Consider the following 26,737-nt stretch of genomic DNA (forward strand, 5'->3'; position numbering starts at 1 on the left):
ATTCTTGGCACTGCTCAAAGTTCTAATGAGCAAGGAATTTAACGTGACATTTCGTTACATCGCATCCCACGTAGGATTGAAGGAAATGAAAAGGCTGACGCTCTTGCATGTCTAGCAGTGACATGTGCCCCAAAAGGAAGACCGCCAAAGATTTTTTCAGAACCCTAAGCATGCGATCCGCATTTACTTGAGGGCGATCCACAAGACTCCACATCATGCCTCTCTGATCGACATACTCGCGAGGAAGCGACGCTGTTTTACCGCATCAGAACCGGCTCTGCGAACATCCCGACTTGGTTATTCAAGTGTGGATGATGCGGTTTCCCGCTCTATGCTTTCTGTGGGGATATCAGCGACATCGGGAGTCTTTCAGAAAGAAAATGCAACGACTGCTGATACCTTCGTGGAAGACACGGGCGACACCCAGTGACCCACACAGTGACACTCACAGGAGGCTCAGACGGAACAATTATCGGCTATGCACCACCACTACCATGAATCAAATACTGTCTGTAAAAAATTCTTTAACAAGTGCTTGAAAGTGGGATATGGCCATTTTACGCTATGTTTCCCAGCGTCCTGAAGCAACTCGATCTAGCACAATGTTTATGCCTAGCAAAAATAAGGGGCATGGTACAGGTAACTTGAAGGCAACGTTCAAGGTGCCCTACTTAGTTCTGGCAAATTACGTATTCAAGTGCTTCAGAGCGCGTATGCCAGAGTTTCACGAGTGGCGCGTCATTGAATGCAATTTAAAACGAACCGGCCCTATACGCGTCGCGTTTTAAGGTATGTCAAATAATTACACACAACTAAAGGCTTTATTACAGCTTATCGAGTGAAACTGCTTCGATGGATATTGGGTTGCGAATTTGCAAGGCCGCACAAGTCTGTCATTTTTTCCCCTTTATACTTTTCCTTTTTGATTGTTGCTTGCGTAAAACATTTCAGATTGAAGATGACTGGTTCTAACGTGACTACTTCCGCATGTTTCTACATCTAATTGTTTAAAAAGATAGCTCCGTATCCGACGATGCAAAGAAAGAAACGAAAATTAGGTACTTTCAGCAAGCACGCGCTAACAAGTCACGCGGTTAAGCTTTCTTTGCTGTAATGCTGCCTAAATCTATTCTCACACGAGACCTGTCATGTGCGCTACGAGGCCATTGACTTTCTCGCAGCTCGTGCAGGACTTTGTTCATGTTGTTGGAGGGGGCGAAGGGGGAGGGCGGCGATAGCAACTATGTAAACAATGGAAGTCCTCGCTCGCAGCAAAAGATTTAGAGGCAGTTTAGCAAACACCCGTCTGCGCGCAGGCAGCACACACGACAGTCTCGCCTTAACTCGGGGAAAGATGGCCACGGACCTCAAGGAACTCGTGCACAACGTAGTCGAAGCTAAGTCACAGGATCTCGGGGAACTGAGTCGTTTCGTCTGGGAGCACCCGGAACTCGCATTGAACGAGGTGCAATGCCACGACTGGCTGACAGACTTTCTGGAACGACGCGGATTCAACGTGACGCGGCATTACCTCCTGGACACGGCCTTCAAAGCGGAATTCAAAGCTCCCGGAGGGACGCAAGGTGGGAGGGACATAGTCCAGGACAATACAGGGAGTCTATTACAATACTATTCCTCTTCCCGCTTCGCAAGTGGTCAGAGTGACGCTTTGTCCGCGTTAACACCGTGATATGCCGGCCGTGAATGGTGGATTCTACGAAATGAATAGAGTCGAGCTGAAGGAATCCGTGCGTTGTACCAGTGGTGGTTTTTAATCTTTGCTTGTGCATGTATGACTGACCTTTGTGTTCCTTTGGTGGCCTGTTATGAGCCTAGAATGCGCATGTAAATTTCTAACAGGGGGTTGCCCAAATAATTTCTACAAATTGGGATCTCTTTCTTTATGTGAATAAAAGTGTGAGCTAGAAGACGAACAAATTACGTGAGACCACAAGCAATCTTTGTAATCTATACGGCAAGCGAAGCTTTCTTGCGTGTTGATAGAGTTCGTCTACTGAAATGGTAAGCAGGTCGGCCTGAGCAGGTGTGCTATAGCTTGCTGGAGAAAAAGAGGGAAAGGAAGTAAATGTACATATAGAGTGATGAATAAGAAGGAGGAGGAGCGGAGGAGTGCACGCGTCTTTCATGACACAACAACTCTATCTAAAGCGGCTTGTATAATCTGTGGCAAGCAGGAACTGTAATAACGCTTCGTTGTCTACCTAGCATTTATAGCGAAAGATCGTGGGCTGAGAACAGCGCCACCCATCAGCGGTTGCATGGCGAGGCCGGCTACGAAACTGTTTCCTGATCTCTTTCAAGTAAATGCTAAGGAAAACGATTTTATTTCCAACTTATGCAATTGTTCGTCATATATCAGGATTTTCCTTGAGCCGCCGGTGCTGGTAACACGTCTTGCGGTGCTCTGGGACTAGGAGAATCCGAGGAGTCACTGAATCTGTTGTACGAAGGGTTGTCCTGCAGAGCATAGGGTGGAAGTGCTCGGGTCGAGTGGTCTAAAGCTTATCCACGAGCACAGTGGATTGAATAAAGACTAGAACATGGGAAACGTAGAATGTTTGTCATGAAAATCTTGCAATAAAGGAAGCGAAACATGCATAGATAATGGTATTCACCGTACATCCCGCTCCAATCATTCAAATTTCATCGAAGGATCACTATAGAGCAACAATACGTCAGCTCAGAGTGGTAAACCATTCTGGAATACTATATTCTTGCTCATTCAGCAGGAAAATTAACATGAATATTTTCACTAGAGGGAATGAAGGTGAAACTTCCCTTTCTTGAATTTCGCGCAGGCCCAAAGCTCACCGCTGGTGCGACAGCTTGACTTGAGACATTTAGGCGCAGGTGAAGTTCTCGTTAGTTCTTTGAGTCCTTCGTCAACTTAGCACGTAATGCTTTCATTGTTTACCAATCGCTGGGTAACTAGAGACCCGAGTAAACGTTGCCAAAGCTTATGACATCACGGCAAGCTGTTGCGGGGACTTTAACGTGGCGTCGCTACACGTATTTCGTTCTTACGTCATTTATGGCTTACTAGGCCTCTTCTCATGCTAAGACTGTGGTCGCTTTTCTATTGCAAAAGCGTAACTTACTAACGCAGTACTCATCTTTAGTAACCCTTTAAAAATAGCCCGATATTTGCTTGTTTTCAACATACAAATAAGTTTGCTGCTAGTTTGTGCAATTTGAAAGCACGTCGATTAAGCCTTATGCCTTTCTTATCATATAAATGTCCTACAACGTATGCGTTCAGGCACGCCTCTCGTCTTCTGCACACTACGCCTTGCGAAGATGCGCGTTTCTGCGGATATCCCTCTGCTGCATAGTGTTTCGTCAATACAAATTCGCGTGTGTACACCGGCAGTCGTCGTCACTTGCCCTCGGTAGTGCAAAACTCTGAGTTTCTTATTATGAGCGTCGTCGCGTGTGACTTCATTCCTTGTCTTTCACTTTATTAGTACACCAACCTCTAGTTTCTCTCGCAGGGCTTCGACTTGCACTACACTGTCAGTCTTACGGCGGCGCTGCCCGCATGAACAGTTGGCGTTCGAAATTACACAGGTGATGCAGCACCTGACTGCGAAAGGACATGGAATCATTTCTCAGTGGCTACCAAGTCACTGCAGTATCATCGGCAATCAAGGTGCCGATCAAGCTGCTCGTTCAGCTCGTGTAGACGACCGCCGCCGATCGATCTCGCTGTCTAGGACAGACGCTGCAAAGATGTTCCGCCAAGTTGCACTCCAATGCACCACATTAGAGTGGGTTGAACTACATTTTGTGCATGCCCGCTTGTACACCCTGGATCCAACCTTGAGCCTTCGACTTCCACCAAGACTTCCCCGAAGAAACGCGAGCCTTTTGTGTAGGCTATGGTGAAGCGGCGTGTTTGCCAATGCCTACGCGCACCGCATAGGGATGGCCGACACCGCAGCATGTTGCCATTGCGGTGACTCGGAAACCATTCGTCATGTTCTCTGCCAGTGCCTGCAGAAGAGTGTGCAGAGACAATCGCTTTCCGTCGTGCCTAACCAGTTGGACGACCACTTTATGTCGGAAGGAGGAATTTTCGCAACATCGATGCTACTTAAAATTGTATTAGAAGGCCGCGTAAGCGCTACTGCGCTTCTTGAGATCGACCGGCCTATGTGAACGCCTTTAATTGAAACGCCTTTTCTGTTAGCTGTTCCTGTTCTTTTCTTTCTCTCTGTTTGTCCCTTTTCCAGCCCCTATATCCCCCCCACCCTAGTGAAGGGTAGCAAAGCGCAAACTCGTCGCCTCTGGTTAACCTCCCGGCCTTCCTCCTCCCCCCTCTCTCTCTCTATCTCTCCATTTTCTCTTATCTTGAGCTGGTGAATGAATGTGTGGTTTTTATTGGCTTAGTGGCGCAAGGGTTAGATGGCCAAGGAGCGTATTACGTGCAATGCGCCTTTGCCGTGTTTTTACTTGATTTGTCCCCATTGCCGACTAAGCTATCGGCAAGAGGTTGGCAGTACTCATTCAACAAATGGTTGTAAATAAATTCGTTCAAGAGGTGCAGGCAAACCGAATGAATCGTCAGTGTCATCGCTGAATGCGTTAACCCGTCGCAGTGCGTGTCTTCTCTCGTTTTACGGCATGTTGTCTTTACGCAGGGCCTTGCGTGGCCTTGCTGTGTGAGTACGACGCCCTGCCCGATATCGGTCACGCCTGCGGCCACAACCTGATCGCCGAGGCATCCATTGGTGCGGCGCTGGCTGTGAGCGAGGCCATGAAGAACCACAAGCACATTCGCGGCAAAGTACGAGAACGCTTGCCGTCACGGCAAAGAATTTTTGCAAAGTGTGGAACCATTTTTTTTTGTGTGACAAAGTATGAAACTGCGTGTCGTCATGCAATGTGGCAAAGAAGTGTTTCTTGTGGCAGATATGGGCTGTGAAGCGTGGGAACGCTTGTCGCCGTGGCAAAGTACTTGTGCTTTGTCAAATAGTTTGCGGCAAAGCACGGAAACATTTTGTACTGGCAAAGTATAAGAAACCGCAGGTTGTGAGACAAAGAAGTGCCGACAATATGTAGAACTGCCTTGTGTGGCATTACATGGTACTGGTATGCAGAATTTTGAACCGCCTGTAAATTAATTGTCGGCAACGTACGGAATCATTTGTCCTGGCAAAGTTTGAAACCGCACGTTGTTGTGGTGAAGTAGTGCTTTGCACTGCATGGAATCGCTTGTGGTTTTTGCAAAGTATGGCTCTGCAAAATATCGAACCACTTTTCCTTACCAAATATTAAACCCATGGGGGCGTTTTTTAGAAAAAGTTGTTGGAGCAAAAGCCACATGAATTTCGAAATCAATGATATTATATTAACGCATCGGCTCGGCGGCTCGCGTACGAGCTTCAAAAAGAGGGATTCTCCCCCCTAATTTCCATCGTCCTCTTTTTGGATATTTTTGACTGAATAAGTTTAGGTAGATTCTTGCAAAAATACTCCATCAGGCTAAGTGACATAGCGCTGCTCTCTAATGTCATCTTAAAGGGACACTGAATAGAAATAATAATCAGGTTGGATTGATGAGATATTGTTTCGAAGCTCTATTTCCATTCATTACATTGCACAATGTTGATTACTAAAGGATAAAATAAAGGTCACTCTTCTCTATTTCGAATTTGGCGGCCAAACCGGAGCACCAGTAAGTCAGCGTGACGTGACAGATTTCAAAGTATGGTCTTGTATTTGAGACGGTCTCACCACAAAAAAAAAAAAGTTCGACAAGCTTCCTGGATTTAGTTCTTCGTTGTTTTAGAATGCAATGTCATCGTTCCTTATCTACAAACAATTAATTAGAAAAGATTAAGGAGGTGCAGTTATACTTGACGTTGTCATTGGAAACTTACGCAAGAACTTCAAATGTGCATCTATGGTTTCGTCTTCTTTTCCCCCAACTTTTCTAGCATACCACGCTCCTGCTGGCCGTATATGACCTTTTAAGTATTCTAAAACGTAGTTTACTAATGAATAACGTGAAGCATTATTTGTTTTCGGTGCCCCTTTATTAGTCGAATAACCGCAGTCGCTGCCGAGGGACCAGAGCCGTAAATTTCAGTAGTTGGCACTTTCCAGGCAAGTTGACACTGCCTCAGCCTTGCCGCTTTTAACAGGCGTACTGCTGTACAGGTGGTTGTACTGGGCACGCCTGCAGAGGAAAGCCGTTGCGGTAAGGAGCTGCTGATACGCAAGGGCGCCCTGCAGGGAGTCGACGCGGCGCTCATGGCGCACCCAAGTCCAAGTGACGTCCTCGTAATCGGCTTCGCCGCTACTCAGCAGGTGGGTGGGGTCTCAGAATAATTCCCGCAGAATTCTCTTACAACGAACGTCGACGTTGATGCGATTGGCATCGAAGCAGTGTAACCACAGACCGTACTGATGGCAATGCCGCCGTAGAAGCGCGTTATGTATGAGGCATGTATGCAGCAGGGTTTCTCTTTGGCATTTCGTCTTTGGATATGCTGCGCCATCTAGTGACGCCGCCGCAAAGTCCGCGCGTGGCACCATGGCCTCTGAGATTTGCGCGTACTGGCGGGCTTCGCTTCGACTGTCCCGTTCGGACGGACATTCGGGGTTGGGCGTGGCCGGCACATCTTCCGCACCGCGGCGGTCGCACCCGAGGGCCCTTCATGCGTCGAGGAGCGCTTCGAGATCTCCGTTACTATTGAGTTTTAGAATAGGGCCACCAATAGTCTGGGGCCCCAAAGAGCTTTGCGGGTGTTAGCGTTGGGGCACGCCGGAGTGAAGAGTCTTAGAATAGGGCTTTGCGTTTGCGGATAGCGTCTTGCGCTGACAGCGCCACTACAGCGTCAAAGAAAAGCTATTAGAAATAATTAAATAAGATATACCATATTATGATAGGAGTAGTAATTTTGACGTGCGTGCATTCGAATTTAATTACAATTTAGAGGTTATTCTGTAAGCGGCAAACAATTAGTTGCGCTTAGTTTTCAGCAAACCAACTTTACGTGCCTTCACCAGCCAAGCTTAGCCGTGTTAGGCCTACGAGCCATAAAATCCACAGTCGAATTCGAAATCAGCAGCGTCTAATGAATCAATATTCATAACACACGCTAGCTGAGAGAAAGCGATAACCACAGTCACTTCTAGCTTGCGAACTTCACCCGTTACCACAAATCGAACCCACCATCGAAGCGACCCAGCCGTCGCTTCGATGGGTGCCGCCATGTTTGCTGACTCAAAGCTTTTGGGGCCGCTATTTGGGTTCCCGCTAAATCGGTGAAATAGCGCTCCCAACGCAAAACCCAAACGCAGTTTGCGTCTCGCACATGCGCAGTGGCTTCGACGCTATTTCTTTGGGGCCCCTATTCTAAAACTCTCTACTGTTTCTGCGACTTGAATCAGGCGAGAGCAAAAAAAGAAAAGAAAACATGATTTTGCGCTGCTATACGATCTCTTACCGATTAGGAAATGATAGCTGAAAGTGTAGGAGAGGCAAAATGCGTACTGACAGCTATTTGTTGTCAAATGCGGTAACATTCTTGTACTCACATACTCCCACTGCATTCGCGTGGGTATCTAGAAGCGGTACATCTGTCTAAGAGTTCGTCATGAGATGGGCAGAAAGAATGAAGAGCAGCCAAGTAGCGTCTTTAACCGGCTTTTGAGCTACGCATCCAGTGTTGGCTTTGTTAGCGAATGAACAAGCCGAACTCGCATAATGAAGTGTGCCAGCACAAAGGCGAATATTCAAGGTGAAATGTGACAAAGTGAAAGCACACAAAGAATTTTTCAGCTAAGGCGCAGCAAGCTTTAAGGTAGCTTTCATTGTGGATACGAGAAAATCCGTTTGTTCTGCTTCGTGCATTTGCGTATCATTGCCTGCTGCATGCCACAGTTTCAAGGCTGGATGGAGCGAGAAGTTGTTCGCGAAGCGCGACTTGATGAATGATTCGGTTATTTATGGGTTTATTAGTGTATTGCAGTGGCCGCTCAAGCAGGCATTATCACAATTGTGAACCGTATGATTGAAATGTTAATCACACCGAACACAACGATACTAGTCTGTCATCTGCGTGCCTGCTTAAGGTATATGTTTACTTCATTTATTTCAAGAAAACATATTTATTTTTGAAAACCTTACCACCTTCAGAAAAGCATTGGGTAAGAGAAAACTGCCGTTACATCGACGTAAAACATGCGTCCTTCAATAAGAAAAAGAAATGCACCATCACCGTAAAAACAGCTTTATTCGCACAACGAAATTCCTAGCAAGATCAATATGGTCAATACCAAAAGCACATTTTAATTAAAAGCTGAAGACACGAAAGGGTACGCACGATGAGACACCATTAAATTTTACACGAAGATCGTTGCACGACAGAGAAGGCGTACAATGTGGCGATTGCCATATAAATTGCTGAATCACTGAAAGCAATGCGCAGAAAAAAAGCAACAAAGACAACACCAATTATTCTCTGGCATCTTCGATAAGCTATAACTTCATAGACAATGAATGGCGTGTGAAGCTACACATGATTTGTTTAGAAAAATAAATTAATAAACATAAGTGCTACAAAATCAATGGATCAGAATATAGAAAAGTAAATAAAAAATAAAGGCACTTGAGAAGTAGATCGTCGGGACGGCAAAATGCTCAAGATAGTGCTACTAAATTGCCTGAGATATACCCTGCAAAAATACTTCGCAACACTTGAAGATAGGCCATGCGCACGTTAAGATTTCATTTCGTGCGCTATGCCTTCTACGGCCGCCTTCGCGGATGGATGGACAGATGGTTTGAGCGTGCCCTTTGTAACGGGACGGTCGGTTGCGCCACCAAGCTCTTGTTCTTATATTGCCAATGTCCTATTTATGTTAAAAAAAGGAAAGGAAGAAAGAAACACCAAGGATTCCCACAACCATACTTCCTGAACCCGTATTGGGAACTGCTTTTGTACGCCTCCGTCGTTTGTCGTTTCTCTACTTTTCTTCCACCAGTCTTCAAATCGCCTCTTACTAATCTCTACTGCGGACATGTTTGCTTTCCCCCTGCTCTCGCTGAACCCACGGGCTTCAAGGAGGCCAGAGGTGCCTAAATCGACCGCTGGGCAGCTATCTTCACATTCTAATAAAACTTGGTCCATCGTTTCCATAGCTTTACCGCAGCAAGCACATGCTTCCTGCGCTATCCAGGGGCGGCAAGGGGCGCGCGTCGCAGTATGAATGTAAGCAGTGCATCCGGCTGAAAGTCTTGCAAGACGATTTTGTGCTGCAGCTCCAGCAGTATAAAGAGAAGTGGACGATGCAACTACAAAACTTAGAAGCAAGCCGGTCGGCTATGCGGGGGGAGAAGAATCGAGAGCTTAAGACAATTCAATCTCAGTTGCAGCAAGAGATGCGGGAGAGGTTGAATCGAAAACTTAAGACCTTCCAATCCCAGTTGAAAGCAAGAGAACCGCAGGTGCCAAGTCCTGTAGGCACAAACGCAACGACTGCAGCTGAGGTTTCGCGATCTGGAGAGCAGGAGACAGCGCGCAGGGGCCGAGCGGGAGGTAAGCCCTTGTGATACTGTAGCGGACAACTGGACAGCACGAGATAACAAATCGCGGACGTCTTGGTCGCTCACAAAGAACCGTGGAAAACTGAACAAATGTGACCAGGATGACAGCCAGACAACTCAAAGTGGTCACTCAGGGACACCTGGTATGCGAAGGGTGGGCCACTGTGAGCTGAGTGACAATAAAGTTCCAGCGAATAACGGCTGGCAGGTCAAAATGAACAAGGAGAAACGCAGGCCGATACGTAACAGGTCGTCACCGACGGACCCCTCCAATTGCATGGGCTCCAGCTAAGAGCAGAATGTAGCAGAAGAAACGCCGAGAAGTCGGTGTGCCTTTGCGTATGAAGATGTGAATACCGTCAGAATGAGATACAGCGCTCGGTGCGCTGTGAAGTGGAGCAAGCGAGTGCAGTATCGGATGGAGGAGGGTGCCACCCTACAGAAAGTGATTGAAGAAGTGCATGCAGCGGCAGATGTTTGGGTAGAAACTGAGGCGAACTGAGGCACGCCGGCTTCAGTGACGTCGCGGGCAGGGACATAAGTAGCCGACACGTAAGATCATGTCCACAATTCAGACCTGGCAGACAAGCGCCTGCAAGCACCTCTATATTGTGTACGGTGTTCCCGAATCAGCACTGAGCAATGACGCTGTATGCGCGAAGTGCAAGCTTCTGAATCTGAACGAAAGCCTGAAGGGAGTCTGCACAGGACTGGACCATGCGCGGAGTACGTCAGCACTACACAGGCGCCGACATGTCTGACGCAGAACTTCCTCTTTCGCGTGAACACTGCTGACGAATTGGGCACCCGCCTGGGCCGTAGGTCAAGCAATTTTTTTACAAATTCATCCCTTGTGGCCCTGCAATACAATGAACGAGGACGGACGCCCACCGCAATATACCGATCATGGCAGCTTTTGGACAGGCAGTGCTAGAGATGGCACGGAAACAAAACAGGGTGAGTCACAACAAGGCTTCTCGAGGCACCAGGCAGCAGAAAGAGAGGGACACTGTCAACGACGACGCCGTCGAGGTGAGATAATGAAAGTGAATGTAGGCTTCCTCGAGGTGCCTGGGCAAGAAACAGCGGGATAAACTGTACGAGATGCTACACACTGAGAACATGGAGCTCTATGCGCTGATAGAGACACACCTTCGTGGCCTGCAGTACTCCATGTGGATCCAAAGCGGACTTATTAAGGTTCCAACAATGAAGAAGGTGCGCAGAAAGGGGGTGGCATAGGCATCACGTGGCAGGATGCCTATACGGGAGAGATTTATGTGTCCATGCAAGGAGCACATGTGGGTAAGTGGAAGCATTTTAGGGAATCCCGTGATATTAGGGGTCGTGTACCTTGCAGTGACCAGTGGCCAGCATGAAGGGAATTCAGGAATAATGCAATACGTGCTGGGCAATGTACACCAGTGGGCACGGACAGTGAAGTCCTCCTTATAGGTGACTTCAGTGGCCAAATGCAGGCACTGGATGGATTCCAGGAGTTCAATGGAGAACCGGTGGTTCAGGTGCATGGAAACTCGACCTCGAAATAGCCAACCTTCGCGTGGACTGGGAAAAGAAGCACACGTCGTGTGCTAGGAATAGCCGCTCGTGCATAGATAATGTACTTGTGTCACCCCAATTGGCTCAAGTGCATCACAATTGATGAGGAGGGGAAGCTAAGTGTTGTAAGTGACCACAGCCGAATCAAGCTGACCATCACAGAGAGTAGCAAAGGTTCTACGTCGAAAAAACATGTGGGGGTGTACTGCTCCCTGATTGTCACGAGACATGCGGGAATCTTGGAATATCCCTAGCCTCACTTTTGCAAAGTCAGATGTCTGCTTCACAGCAAGAACCAGGAGCGGTTGGAGGGCAGCAAGAAATGGGCCGTTTGGCCTTTTGGATGTCACGGGCGCGTTGCAATCGAGGCAGCTCAAGATGATCTGGGTTGGTCCACGTACGAGGTGCGCGAAGCAAGGAGCAAGCTCTGCTATGAAGGACGTCTGCACATCATGGAATACACACGATGGCCTAGGCGCCTGTTTGGATACACCTGCATAGCAGGCCAACAAACGCAGTGGTGTAAACGGGTTCAATTTCTGCGCGCGAATACGGATTTCTTGCAAAACCAGTATGCGAGGACTGGGAGTCCAAGTGGACAGGGCTTGTAAAACCACAGGAATCTGAAGAGGAGACCAGGAGGCGGCGGGAGGCAGTGGTTGTGAAATCTACCTTACGGATGTACAGCGTTCACGAGGCCAACATTAAAATGGAGGAGCTGTACAAAAACAGCGGTGGCAGTGTGGTCCTCGAGGCACGAGCAGGAGCACTGCGCATGCTTGCGTACCGGCGCCGCTTCAACCCATCCGTTGGCCCCCTATGTCAGACATGTGGCTTGGACGAGGAAAACCTGGACCATCTAGTTCTTCCGGCGTGTCGGTTTATTCCCACGACACATAGAAGGCATCAAAGTTAGGCTAGCACTGGGATTTAGGAGCGGGAATGGAGAGCAGGAATGGCGTACGGTTGCGTCTCACGCAGTGCGCCTAGCGAAGGACAGACTGGCACAGCGATGGCGTTTAACCTGGAAACAGCAGAGTGACCAACTCTGAGGGGGAACAGATGAAATGCAGTGTGTAAACGTCAGTCTATGCGCATCGGGTCGGGCTGTGTGTAGCAAAGAGCTGTTGTCGGTCCTCTCCCCTTTTTAGTTTTCCTCTTTCCCGCCGCCCCCTCTTGATCTCGCCATGTATATATTATTTTCTTCGGCTATGGTTCTTCAAAGCAGCCCGCCCGTTACAGAGGGACCAGCGACAATTCATTATTTATTTATTTATTTATCTGTTTATTTACTTATTCATTTATTTATTTATTACACTTAATTGCTGGCGAGCACGCCAAGTGGGGTGGCCGGAGGGAAACCTACCAGTGCCCGCAATCTCCGAGGCCATGAGGGCACGTGTGTGAATGTATATTCAAACAAATTTGTCTGAATATATGACGCGGTTTCGATTTCGCCCTGCACTGGAGTAATCTTTAATGACTTTTTGTCATTAGAGAGTTGCGCATACGCAGTGGCACTTACCCAGTGACCCAAGTGCGCGTGAAATGGGCTCATTGAAGACAGATATATATATACCCAATGTTACATATCCAGTTGCCCAAGTTGTTCCGATAGCTGGTTTTCAACCGAGCTCCCTCAGCACAACAGGCCGATGCTCTTCCCATTAGACCACGGAATTTTCGTTAACCCAAGTTGCCGGGAAAAAGATGAGGGGCACATAGATATGGCCAAGTGTGAGATACAGATAGCTGCCGGCAATGAAGGACTGACTGGCACAGTGGTGGCGTATGCCTTGGCCACAGCAAAGAATGACCATCTTTGAGGGGGAACATCTAAACACCAGTGTCTCAATCTGTCAATGTCTGTGCATCAGGTCGACGTCTCCGTGGTTGCATGGCGGCTGTGGCATTCCGATGACAAGCACGAGGAAGCGGGAGTTAATCGCGACTACGGCGACCGCATTTCTTTGGAGGACGAAGTAAAAAAAAAAATGAAACTCGTGTACGTAGGTTCAGGTGCTCGTAAAAGAACGTAACATGGCAGAACAGGTGCCAAGGGAAGTGAAGCGCAGTGGCGGGTGGCAGAAAAATTAGGCGAGGTGATGAAATGAGGAAATTTGCAGACGCAAGTTGATATCAGGTTTAACAAGACTTGCTAGCAACTAGCTTTGTCAAATCGCATTTCTTCTGCACCGAGATCTTTTAATGTGTCCTGAAAGCAAGCAAAGTCAGACGGCGCTCGTATACGTCGTTTGTGTCTCGCTTTGTCCTCGTGCGCTTAGCGCCGTACCTCTTGTCCCTAAGCTGAAATCAGCTAGCGCAAGACAAGGGTAATTGGAGGTCGCTGGGAGACGCCTTCGTCCTGCAGTGGACATATAAAACACGCTGACGACGAAGAGAACGCCAAGCGTTCGAAGTTATTCCGGGGACCCGTACTGCGGCATGCTTCGTCAATCAGATCGTGGTTTTGGCACGTAAAACCTCAGCATCTGTTAGCGCCGCCGTGACCCGTGTTGATCACTCATCTCCTGCCGTGGAGTAGCTCACGCAGGTGTCCCCGTCGGTCGATACAGCTGCGATGACCGCGGCTGCTATCTCCCACACACCCCTCCTTTTTGCAGCAGTCTTAACACTCTAAGTGCCTCTCATGTCGCTATGCAAAACGCTTCGCAAGCTGTACGGCGATAACTTATGACGCCAGAAGCAGCTGATAAAAACACCAGTCGACGATATGTGAACGCGCATTTATCGGCATCGGCTCACAAAATCGTGAAACCTGGTTCTTTCGAGGACAGTGGATGGGAGTTGCAAACTTCGTCTCAATAATTTGCAGAAGGTTATTTTTTTATTATGTTGAATCGAGATGGACGCATTTACCTGAACTATTATTTTGCGACAATCATTAATACTTATGAGTAAGAGCACATCATGGAAATTCGACAAATTTTGCTCGAATCAGTACCTCGATTCCCAAACGAGATCCTTTCTTTCCGTTTTTTTATGCATTCGAACAGTGAGGTCGGAGTGTGGCCCAAGCTAAAGAAGCTTCATGTAACAAACTATCCTCAGGCGTTAATGCGTAAGCACTTTTACGCCTACCCAGTGAGAAAACCCGTCAGTATCTCTGTTGCGCAAGACAAATCGGTATAAAGAAACTAGTGTATAAAACAAAATAAATTCCAAAGCAAAAACGTTGCCGGTGGTGGGTTTAGAACCCACGACCCCACGCTCAGAAGCCGACTGTCTCACCCACTGGGCTAAAGACCCATTTCTTTCTCTTTATTGCATGCAATTTTGGGTAGGCTCATGCAAAAATTAGTTACATTACATTTAGTCACACAGGAAAAACAAATGCGCACATGCTACGCAGTCCAATGCAAGTTCAAAATTAGGACAAACAAACACAAGCGACCGGAAGCGAAATCCATTGAGGAACGTGATCAAGGGTTGCGACCACACTACGCACTTGAGCATCCACGCTTGAGAAGGTGAATATATCTGTACCAAATGAGTGCATGTACCGGCGGTACAAAATATGTCAAAGGAGGACCGTTTTTATGAAGGCTTTGTTGAAATATTCGTTGATAATGCAATAAAAGCTGTTTCGCGACCAGATGTACAGCCGACTTGGAGCATTGTAGACATGAAGCTTTAATTCCAAACACTCCACATCCCCGATGCGTTTCGGGGGTCGCGGGATGCACCTTCAGTGGGTGCGTTACTTCACCGACTGCAATGCCACCGATCTCTGAGGACTCATGCGCTTCGCGTCGCGCAACACTGACAGATTAGCAGTCAATGGGTAGATAACGATGATAAGAAGTGACGGGGGGCTACGTGGGTCTCATCACGGTTGATAATGGTTCAAAGCTGACGGATAAGGTGCTAAAGAGCGATAAGAGCGTATAATGTACGGAGTAGTTTTGATAAGGTTGGTAACGACCGACAAGGTTCTATAACGGTCGGATCGAGTGCGATAATGTTGATAAGAGCAGATAAGGGTTGAAAAGGATCGGATATATTGTGATAAAGTTGATAACACCCTACAAAAATGATAAGGGTTGGATCTAGTCCGATAAGCTTGGTAACGAAAGGTAAGGGTTGACAAGTTCTGATACTGGTCGGATGAAGTTTGATAAGATTGGTAATGGCACCAGGCAGCGGGGAGATGAGGAAGCGGCACAATGCTTACGGATACTTAGATAACTCGAGGGGCATTTCTGCGTGAGTCTTTAAATTTTCTTTAACCTTCCGCAGCTGGTAATCCGCTTCAAAGGCAAATCAGCCCACGCAGGAACTTCGCCGTGGGAAGGACTGAGCGCCCTGGACGCTGCCGTCGCTTCGTACGTCAATGTGAGCCTCCTTCGACTGCAGCTGAAGCCGACCAGCAGGATTCACGGTGCGTAGAGTGCCTCGCTCATGCACTTCCACCATAGAAATGAGCGTCTACCGAATGTCTTGTAAAGCACACGCGATAAGTTATCTTCCTCTGTTGCCAGTTCTGCGAAAAGGCGGTACGTGTGAGGGAGGGAATCATTCCTGATTTCCCTGCATCTCCTGTCGAGAAGTAAGCTTCATTTTTCGCAAGTATAGGCAAAAATGAAGCAAAGAGTGAACGACACCGCGACCTCATCTGGGGACATAGAGCGCTCCTTCATCGGACGTCAGGGGTAAAGTTAGAGCAGGCACGCGCTGTGAAAGAAGCGTTGGTAGCGACAACTTGAGGCATAGTGCTCTCCGAATACAAAGAATTTGAGACATTCTTGCGTCGCACGACTGTCTTGGTGGACAAGCAGAACTTTTGATGATTACATTGGAGGCTTCGGAAACTTTTACACTCGCTGAAATAGGTCAGTCGCAGTCGCCCATGGCACTAGTGCAATCGATACGCACTTGTTCGTGCGCCTTGCCGACCGCTCCGTGTACACGTTCTCCCGATATGTTCACGCAACTTAAGTAATTTTGTATTGCAATGTATGCAGTTATCATCTTTGTAACGTTTGAGAGCGGCAACCGCCCGTTGCTTTCTCACCTGTTGTTGTTCCCGAAGAGCGGGCACTGAGGGCGGCTAACATGGCGGTGGATGACAATCCGCCTCTTTCATGGCGCGACGGCGCATGCGCCCTGCCTATAGCGGATTAGTCGCGAAACGTTTTGGAAGGGTCGCGCACGTGGCCGCGCGCCGGGAAGTCCCCCGAAAAAAAAAAAGTGCTCGGACGCGCGCTACTGCTGCAAGCACTCGTGCCGTGTGCCGCATTGAAACTCTACTGGTAGCTCGACGTCGGTGCGGTGCCGAAAACGTGCGTAGCGTAGGTAGCGTAAGACCGCAACTCCACTTTAGAAGAGAAAGCGGCCGGGGCATCGTCCGAGTTGTCCGGACTGCACCGTGAGCCTGGTAGTTGCCGCCTTTCATGAATGGCTCGCTAATTTAACAAAAAAACCCGTGCGTTACACTTGGGCGACACTTAAGTACATCACGTTGCTGACGTCTTTTTGCAGCGTCGGTCCTCACTTGCTTGTGGTGGCAGCGCGTTCCTGACTGCACGTACTCGTAGGCGCGGCAACACTGGGTCGATACGAGACCGACAAGACGCTCACGCCAACGATTGACCGGCTATTGTGTGTCACTGAAACATTTTTATCATACCAGGTCGACAACGACGCAACCGGCGAACGCGAGTTGTACTGCGGCAGACTTTCATGTCGAATGCGCCGGCAAAATCAGCGTGCCGACCATCGTTCGACCGAACCCCGTGCGATCGGCCATTGAACCGACAACACAATAGCGACAGCGTCTTCGCTTGTATATATAATCAGTCGTGCTCAAAATGAGTCAAGCACGCCTAGCAAGTTGAAATGCACAAGCTTTAACCCTCTCAAGCCGCGCCCACGAAGTTTGAGCCAATGTCGATCCTGTTCAGCGAAGGTTAACCTGGCGCCGTCGAGTTCGTGCGCTCGCTACCAGCGGACCTGAACTGAAATGTGAGCAGCTAGGCCGAACGAAACTGCTTTTACAGTTCAATTCTGGCCTTAGCGATTTGAAATCAGCTACACTTCACTTCGCACGGCGCGTACACAATAAGCGGTAAGCGGCGACACAGCGCTGTGCCAACATCTGTACGTCACCGTACCTGTAGGCTGTCGGCCGCATTCGTTACGTATGGTGGGCCTGTGCGTGTTGCTTTGCCGACACATTTCTCAATTTCAGAGATGCACTGTTTGCCTCCGCGTCAAGCAGCAAACAAGAGACGGTGTATTCCGTATACAGCAGCATAAACAACCTCCTCGCTCATTTATACCAACGCCGTGTGAGCGATGGCATCCGCGCGTTTTCGTGAGAGAACAACATGGCCTACAAATGAGCACTTATGCGAGCACAGTTTTCTCTAATAATGCTCTATGTCACGCTAAATCTGTAAGTATGATGGAGTTAAAGAAAAGCGAGAATGAGTTAACAGCCCGTAATATATCTATCTGGATCACAGTTGCCGTTGTTTAAGCGGTTCGGCCGCTCATATTGACTCGTCTCAGGGTGTAACAACATGGCACATATGCGCAGATATGCATGTTTTGCTACATTTTGACAGTATTTTATATGAGCGATGGACCTTTTCCACAATATTTGACGATAACAACGACCTGCGGCTGTAGATGTCGATGTAATCCGACGCAGAAGGCTGCGCTCGAAGACTTTTTGAATATGCGAAACGTCTAAATCATGTATAAAAAGAATACAATAAGTGATGTCCAAGTGCAGAAATCAGTGACAAATTCCAAGGCAGCCATGCCGCCAAACGGAACTCAGCGTGCCTTTATCGGCCGCACTGTTTGCAGAACAGCGCACTCAGGCCTGCTCACCAAGTAGTCATTGAGTGCTACATGGCTTCAGGAACGACATGCTGTCCCGAAGAAGCCATTAATAATGATTCGCGATCCACGAAACGCACAACTGACGCGCACTCAACGTGGGCACAGGCACACAAATCAACCGGCGAGAGCCCCGGGACCCTTCCAAAACGTTTTCAGCGGCGTGCGGCAGAGGGCAGCACAGGAAAAGGAAAGAGGCGGATTACGGCGACATGATAACTATGGTGGCTCCAATCACTCCACGGTGAATCACTCGTCTTCATTCGCGTCGCGCGATGCTTCCTCCTCGTTCTTGCCGTCCTCCATGGCAGCTAGAACGCGCCTCATATAGTGTATGGTCTTGTATCGTCTTCCCATCGTCTTCGTACAGTCAAGAGGCTGTAGAGTGGCGTTGCTAAGTACGAGGTCGCGGGGTTAAATCTCGGCCACGGCGGCGGCATTTCGATGGAGGCTAAATGCAAAAGCGTCCGTGTCCTGTGCAATTGGGTGTACGTTACAGATCCCCATACGGTCAAAATTAATCCGGGGTCCCCCATGCCTCGATAATCAGACCGTGGATGTGGCACGTCATTCACCAGAATATACAGAATTTAATTTAAGATTGTTATGTTAACAGGTTGCGTACATAGATATTCAGATTCCGTATACGCGAAACCCGCATGAAGTCAGTAAAGAAGACCTCGTCTTAAAAAAATTTACCTGTGGTTTAGCTCTGGTTAACCCCAGTTGAATTGCGAAAGCAAGAGCTGCATGGCTACGCTTCTTCTGGCATCTCTTGAGTGCGCTGTCTCTTCCTCGCTTCGTTCTGTCATCGTTGCGTCTCTTTCGCGCTCTCCATAACGACTAAATACACTGAGGCAAAGCGCATATATATATATATATATATATATATATATATATATATATATATATATATATATATATATATATATATATATATATATATATACCCCCCAAGAGACGACGCCTCCTCTTCCTCTACCCCAACGGAGTACATCTGACGGAGCGAGCGGCGACGGCAGCGGCGTCGACGACGGCGCCATCTGTTGGAGCGCGGCTGCGGCGTTGCTAGGCAACCGCGGCTCAAGGTCGTTCGTCGGCCATGGCTTATGGCATACGGCTGCCTGCATACGGCATACGGCGCGATGATCCGAAATGGCTCGCTGGTTGGCGTAGTAAAGCTTTCCCTTTAGAAAATTAGAATACCGCGACAAGTGTGCTCAAACTTTGGCAACCTGCTGGGGAACAGGTATGATGTAATATGTAATGATTGATTATTGCTCAAAAACTTGGGGCCATTGCCCCTTTCCGAAACATTGCCGCAGTTGCCCGTTTTCACTTCGGAAAATCTGTGCACATTGCACACTGTCAACACGATGAGCAACGCAGACAACGCAACAAAAGATAAACCAAACAGGACAAATCTCGCATGTCGTCGTTTGCAGTTCGCCATGACAAACGAAGACCAATTAGCCCAGTCTAGAACTCGCTTTAATTGTATTGTCTCACGAACTCCTTGTAGCGCAGTGAAAACTAATATGGCGCCGCGTGAGCCAACCAGGAGCGAGAGACGTACGGCCTCCTGTCTCAGGGAGAGGAAGCAGGACTCCTCCATTCTGCACTGATAGGTCGTCCGTGATGATTCCATTCAGCCGTCATCGCACATTAGGGGATTGTCAACCGACTGGCGAGAGAAGAGTATTTACAATTAAATTCTCTCATTTTACGTGCCCAAACCACAAACGGATTAAGAGAGATGCCGCGATGGAAGATGGCCGATGAATTTTCATTAATTTTGAGTAAATTCTGATCAATCTTTAGTTATCAACCATATCGCGGAGTGGTTGATCCAGGTTAATATCTACACGGTGGTGCGGTTCAGCCAATGTATAAAGGCAAAACTAATTTCAAAGATGAGACGAGTCCTTGCAGTCTGCGGTCCCAGTTTTAAAGAGGAGCGCCTGGTTGCTCGCGCTAACAAGTCCCTTAATAAGTTTGTACAGCTTGTAGAATGTCTTTAGACATGTTTTATAAAGTCTCTAGAATACATTTCTGCAGACAAATTTTGGACTAGTATGCCGACAGTTCATCGACTTATGACCTTACAATTTATTATTAACGATTGTCTATATATTGACACGCGTACATTTTTTATACCATTCCTGGTGACTATTTTTCACCTGCCGACAACTGTTGTCACTGGGCGCAAGGCGGACTTGCCTGTAGCGGGACATTCTCGAACGTTGTCGTCAATTCGATTGCTAGGACTAGATTGCATGCGCATTGCTAATAGTGGCTTACATTCTAGAAGAAAGGCAAGCACCAGCAATGACGCGATAATGTGCGATGAGTCATGCATAAATAGCCGACACGACTGAACCATAGATGATATTTCGGCTATCAGCGAACGTGCTCGCCGCTTCACTGCGCCCTGCGTGTGGCTTGTTTTTCTGGGAACAAGTTCGTCCAACAAAAAGTTGAACTTCTAAAGTCAAGCCTTTGGCAGTCTTTTGTCCTTCACCGTCACGACAACGTGACGATACTTAGTCTCTTGATAAATGTCTGTGCTGTCAGGACTGATACCCTTACACCTTTGCTGACTATTGTCTATAGGCTGCCTATAGGTAATGTTGTCAAATGCTGTCGAAAACATTCTATAGGCTTTTCGTAACGTATTCTCGAAAGTTTGATACCATTCATACAAGTTAACCGCCGCTTCTGAGGGTTTGATTCACAAGCAGCCTGTAGGCATTTCCCGTAAGTACCGTTTTGTGCATAATTGCGGAGTTTTGTCTTCCTGCGTTGAGCTCTCCAAGGGAAAACATAGGAACTGTACACCTTCGACATCGGCCGTGCAGGCGTGATAACCGAGGGCGGCAAGTCCCCGAACGTGATTCCCGAGGAGACGGAGATGTGCTTCAGCGTCCGTGCTCCGTGCGTCGAGGAACTGGCCCAGCTCCTGCGAAAGGTGGAGGCCTGCTTCAGAGCGGCGGCCGAGGCCACGGGCTGCTCCCTGGACGTGGAGAAGAGGTTGCCGTACATGAACGTCCTGCACAATGTCGCCATCGCGGAAACCTACCGGAAGCACGCCCACGCGTTCGGTATGATCTTTCGTCATGCCGTGTTCAGTATAGCTGATTGTGCTGAGTTGCAAGTGTCTGATTCCGGTTTCCATCCAAACTGCAAGTGCTGTCCCGCGTTTGGTAGCGAACTGAAAGCAACTGAAATGTTCGCTTCGTCATCCTTCATTTATTTAGCAACTTACCGTTGTGGAGAAGTGAGCAACATAGTGTACTTGTCAGCACTTCTCATCCACAATCGGTCGGTCGGTCGGTCGGTCGGTCGGTCGGTCGGTCGGTCGGTCGGTCGGTCGGTCGGTCGGTCGGTCGGTCGGTCGGTCGGTCGGTCGGTCGGTCGGTCGGTCGGTCGGTCGGTCGGTCGGTCGGTCGGTCGGTCGGTCGGTCGGTCGGGATCGGTAATTTAGATCAAACTCATGTACTGAAAACAACATAAATTTTCACAGTGATAAGCATGTATTTCTTACAGTTCACTTCGAGCAACTGTACTGGTGTCTTTCACAGTTATCATCATCATCATAAAGGCTGCGCGAGGCGTTTGAGAAAATGAGTACGACAAGCGTTGTCTGCGTCCCACTTATTACACAGACTGCCTTTGCACTGTTTACTTCGTACGATGGATCACTAACCAGCCTAATGAGAAACGTTTGGGCTGTTGTGCTGTGGGCAGCGTTGCGGTTGTCGTCGAACCATTGTCATAACTCCTATCGCTTGTGCCGGCCACGCTATCGTTGTTTTGTTGATAGGCTGACCACGGTGCTCGCGGGCGTACAACCCGCAAACAAATTTCGCGGGCATCAGTTGTGTGTGCGACGAGCACCTGGCCCTCTTCCTCTCGGCTTGTCCATCGAATCAAGGAAGTGATTTTCACTGTTTCCCCCGCCATTTAAGGTATTTTTACTTCCATTCGAATTATCTAAGCTGTTGAGAAGTATTCTTTTTTCACCACGTGAGGGCAGCATAACGTCGCGTGCTACCGACGAGAAGTTCAATTACGAAAAGCTCGGCCGCTCTAATTCCTTTCAATTCACAGGGGATCCTCTTTTATTTTTCGAATCTAGGGCTGTGGCCTCCGCTTTCCCCTGAGTGCCGGCTGAGCTCCTGACTGAGAAAGATGGTTTCACACCTCGGGGAGGGTTCCACGTGTTATGCTGTCTTAGCGAAGGCGTGGGGTCGTCGCATCGAGCAAAGCTTTATTGTGTCCTCGGGCCGTGGCGCAAGCTGCCAAGGTGACCTAAAAAAGGGGCCGGCGAGTATGGATATATAGAGAGGCTGAAGAGATGGGAATTCATCTAAGTGGGGAAGGAAATATAGCTTACATATATTTCTACTTATGGCGAGGTTGAGATGAGTTGGGTTCATTTTATTTTTACCACATTGGGTGGAACCTGCCACCGGCCCAGTACAAAGCGGAAGAATCTATCTATCTATCTATCTATCTATCTATCTATCTATCTATCTATCTATCTATCTGTCTGTCTGTCTGTCTGTCTGTCTGTCTGTCTGTCTGTCTGTCTGTCTGTCTGTCTGTCTGTCTGTCTGTCTGTCTGTCTGTCTGTCTGTCTGTCTGTCTGTGTGTCTGTCTGTCTGTCTGTCTGTCTGTCTGTCTGTCTGTCTGTCTGTCTGTCTGTCTGTCTGTCTGTCTGTCTGTCTGTCTGTCTGTCTGTCTGTCTGTCTGTCTGTCTGTCTGTCTGTCTGTCTGTCTGTCTGTCTGTCTGTCTGTGTGTCTGTCTGTCTGTCTGTCTGTCTGTCTGTCTGTCTGTCTGTCTGTCTGTCTGTCTGTCTGTCTGTCTGTCTGTCTGTCTGTCTGTCTGTCTGTCTGTCTGTCTGTCTGTCTGTCTGTCTGTCTGTCTGTCTGTCTGTCTGTCTGTCTGTCTGTCTGTCTGTCTGTCTGTCTGTCTGTCTGTCTGTCTGTCTGTCTGTCTGTCTGTCTGTCTGTCTGTCTGTCTGTCTGTCTGTCTGTCTGTCTGTCTGTCTGTCTGTCTGTCTGTCTGTCTGTCTGTCTGTCTGTCTGTCTGTCTGTCTGTCTGTCTGTCTGTCTGTCTGTCTGTCTGTCTGTCTGTCTGTCTGTCTGTCTGTCTGTCTGTCTGTCTGTCTGTCTGTCTGTCTGTCTGTCTGTCTGTCTGTCTGTCTGTCTGTCTGTCTGTCTGTCTGTCTGTCTGTCTGTCTGTCTGTCTGTCTGTCTGTCTGTCTCGTGCGAGAATTTAACCTTTATGCACATTTGTGCCGCTTACAATATAGGCGTGTCCTTTCTGGACGACGTCGAGAAGAACCTGCCGCCCTTGGGAGGTGCCACGGACTGCGGCAACGTGTCGTACCGGGTGCCCGCCATCCACCCGTTGTTCGCCGTACCCGCCGCCAAGGGATCGGGGAACCACACACGAGGTTTCGCCGCCGTTGCCAACGCCGCGGACTCCCAGCCTCCCACGTTGAGGGTGGCCAAAGTCCTGGCACTGACGGCGCTCGATCTGCTCACGGACGCCAAGCTGCTGCGCGAAGCGAAGCGGGAGTTTGCCGCTCGGCAACTACCGCCGGAAGAGGAGCTGCGATCTGCACTACCATGAAATGACAGTTTCAGCCGCTGCACATACGTCAGCTGGAGTCACATGCAGGGCCGGTCCGCCGATCTAGCAGCTTGGCAGAATTTTCCGACCAATAAAAATAAAAAAATAAATAAAAAATGTTTGCTCGGCTATTGAATACACTTTTATGCATACGCGTCAAATTGACGCGGTTAGTTTCGCTGTTTTGGGATGTCGCGTGACAGATAGGCGAAGTGGGCGCAGCCCGAAAGCTTTTGACCGGTTGCGGAGGGCTGTTGGTGATAAAGGCATAGAATCGGAAATAATTATTTTATTGCGACAGCAATTATATGGACACTCTAAGCGCATTTCTGCGCTCCCCGTCGCCGCCAGGTTCCGTATAAAGTCCAAACACGCTAAACTCGTCGCAACACACCGTAGGCTGTATGTGCGAGGGAAAGCTTGCGATGGTCAGCCGACCATCGCGGCGGAATCTCGCGTGCGCGGAGGGGAAGGCAGTGCGGAAGCGCGCCGATTCCTCTCGTGCGCGAGGCACGGGGGCAGGCGAGGGAGGGAGGTGTGGGTGAGGGGCGCTCTACTCCGGCGTCTGCTGCTTAGGGTGCGGCCGCGCTGGAGACGTATCGTGCTGGCGATCTGCGACGCCGACAAAGTGTGTGCCCGCGCGGGCCTCATCTTCAAAGCGATCTGCGATGTGGACAAAGTACGCGGAGTGCCGGTAGCTTTGTATGCGCTGTACTTTCGACGTTTAGTTCGCGTAGCAGTGAGAGACAGCGCGAAGGTCAATAAGCTCGCTGCTGCTGCCGCTCTTACTCACTCCAGCGTTTTGAAATCGAGTTTCCGCGGTCATCGAGCGAGGTTTGTTCATGTTTACCTGTGCAGGCATGACACCGTGCTTGTTACTTTAGTTAGTAAGCGAACCTTTTCGAGTTTACAGGGCCGCTAAAACTGACATGGTTGCTCAGTGGCTATGGTGTTGGGCTGCTGAGCTCGAAGTCGCGGGATCGAATCCCGGCCACGGTGGCCGCATTTCGAGGGGGGTTGAAATGCGAAAGCAACCGTGTACTTAGATTTGGGTGCACGGTAATGAACCCCAGGTGGTCGAGATTTCCGGAGTCCTTCACTACGACGTGCTTCATAATCGGAATGTGGTTTCCGCACGTAAAACCCCATAATTTCAAAACTGACATGCCTATTTCATATGGCTGTCTACTAAATTGCTATCTCAATCGATGCTCCACCTTTCGGGCGAAACTGCGACTTTTTCTTTTGTTCGGTCTGATCATGCATAATAGGTGTGTACAAGTCATATAAAATCAGGAGCTTCCACGGTTTTCTCGACGTCGTGCGACAGACAAGAGAAGTGGGAGTGGCCCGAAAAGAATTCGACCAATCGTGCAGGGGTGAATATGTAAACGGAACAGAAAACTTTGGAATAGTTTACTTTATAGCGCCGCTTTTTAGTTTTTCAGGCCAATATCAAATATTATCTTGTTTTGAGTGCAGGTGAAGTATTTAACGAGTTATTTGAAGTCAATGAGAAATCGCAGACTATTGTTCCAGGCCTCTATTCTGAGAAAATAGGAAAACAAAATGTTAATATTAATGCATGGTCAGTAGTTCAAAAAATTAATAATATGAAGAATATAAGTGTCAATATAAGACACGAAAGTTCACTTTTTGTAATGCGGGAACGATGAAGCAAGATAGAGAGCAACATAATTAAATTTTTATGCCATAATTGTAATATCTCCTTGCATGATGCCACCTATTATACATGCACCTTTCTACTGCAAAACTTACAAGCGTGTTTTTATCTGCTCTGGGTGCTGAGATATCACCGCTGGCAGATTGCACTACGAAAAAAAAAAATTAATAGCGAGAACATCTTAAAAAAAGCCCTGATAGCAGGGACGAGGGTCTGTGGAGTTAATTTTTTTTTCATTTGTTGACCAAAATAGGGATCCGTGAAGCGAGATACTTCACAGATGAGTTCAAAAAGAGTTACTAATTTCGTAAAGCCACTTTTAAAATTTGTTTTTTTTTTCTCTCGAAATTTTCGGCGTTCTAGGATCAGGCTGCCCTCTTAATAAGCAACAGCTAACGGTGGAGTAGGAGGATGTTCTCGCAAAAATTTCAGCTCATGAACCTCGAGGAGTGGCCGCAGCCACTTCTTCGTCTTGCTCATCTGGAGTACTTGCGCATATTGAAAAACAGCAGTGCCTTTTCTAAACAATAGGACCCAAAGCTGCTTTTTTGGTTTCAGCATTCTTGCTTTCAGCGCCTGGTTTCTTTCGCCCCTCAGATAAACATGAGTTTACTGAACGCTCTTGCAATGGGATCAGTGTTAAATTTCCTCGCGAGGATACACCTGACGCCTCTTCTCATTAGACAATGGAGTGCTTTCCCTGTGGCCTTTGCAGCGGAAAGCAGTAAGCGTACGTTTCCTACGTGAAACTGCCAACACCGGTGGTAACTGAACAATGCGGACGTTTAGGTATGTAGCTCCGAAATTCATTTTGCAACCGTAGCATTCGGCTACTGTTCGGCTTGGAGACGGGCGCTTTGCAAATAATTCTGTGGCATGCAATGTTTGGCACGGTGCAATTAGTGAATCGCAATTAGTGAATCGCAATCAGTGAATATGAATTAGTGAATCGCAATTAGTGAAACGCAATTCGTGAATCACAATTAGTGAGTCGCAATTAGTGAGCCACAATTAGTGAATCGCATTTATTGAACCGCAATTAGTGAATCGCGAGTAGTGAATCGCCTGAGTGAATCGCGCAAGTAGACAACACGCTCGCCTACTCCGGTACGACTATGATTAAGCTTGTCGAACTATCTCTTCATAACTTTTTGATGATGATGTTGATTGCGTGGCGTGTGCAAGGCACCGGTACCCCTTGACTCGGCGCACTCGGAAACCGTGAAGCGCGGCCCAGCTTTGCTTTGCCAGCAGATGGTGCTGCACATGTTGTGCGCGCACATGATGCAGGCTAGCTCTTGACAATCAGATTAGCGGACTTCGAAAGAGCTGGCTTACCTCGGTTGATCTTCAGTGCTATCGTCGAATCACTGCTGCGGAAACTGAAAAATGAGCACTCAGATCG

At 48.3% G+C, this 26,737-nt stretch overlaps 1 protein-coding gene and 1 long non-coding RNA gene across 3 annotated transcripts in view; one reads left to right on the forward strand and one right to left on the reverse strand.

The window, feature by feature from the left end:
* The window catches only part of LOC129385741 (uncharacterized), a 59,988-nt gene that overhangs the window by 25,920 nt on the left and 7,331 nt on the right, over positions 1–26,737 (reverse strand). Inside the window, exons 2-3 of one of the 2 annotated variants that reach the window (XR_008613272.1) lie at positions 26,671–26,705; positions 23,546–23,634 (exon numbers count right to left, since the gene is read on the reverse strand). The exons of the other annotated variant lie outside the window; for it this stretch is intronic. This is a non-coding gene — a long non-coding RNA (uncharacterized lncRNA). Of the gene's footprint in view, positions 1–23,545; positions 23,635–26,670; positions 26,706–26,737 lie in introns of those variants that run through there. 2 annotated transcript variants of the gene reach the window in all.
* Positions 1,239–24,464, forward strand: LOC129380106 (xaa-Arg dipeptidase-like). Its single transcript, XM_055072796.2, has 6 exons — positions 1,239–1,583; positions 4,662–4,807; positions 6,184–6,333; positions 15,398–15,539; positions 20,866–21,108; positions 23,326–24,464. The coding sequence occupies exons 1-6, from the start codon at positions 1,253–1,255 to the stop codon at positions 23,646–23,648; spliced, it is 1,335 nt and encodes a 444-aa protein (XP_054928771.1). The 5' UTR covers positions 1,239–1,252; the 3' UTR covers positions 23,649–24,464.

The sequence above is a fragment of the Dermacentor andersoni genome, chromosome 7 (assembly GCF_023375885.2).
Source record: "Dermacentor andersoni chromosome 7, qqDerAnde1_hic_scaffold, whole genome shotgun sequence".
Taxonomy (NCBI): Eukaryota; Metazoa; Arthropoda; class Arachnida; order Ixodida; family Ixodidae; genus Dermacentor; species Dermacentor andersoni.

Coding starts and splice junctions, on each gene's coding strand:
- LOC129380106 (XM_055072796.2), top strand. CDS start 1,253: ATGGAAGTCCTCGCTCGCAGCAAAAGATTTAGAGGCAGTTTAGCAAAC. Junction 1,584..4,661: donor AGCTCCCGGAGGGACGCAAG/GTGGGAGGGACA, acceptor GTCTTTACGCAG/GGCCTTGCGTGGCCTTGCTG. Junction 15,540..20,865: donor GCCGACCAGCAGGATTCACG/GTGCGTAGAGTG, acceptor TCGGCCGTGCAG/GCGTGATAACCGAGGGCGGC.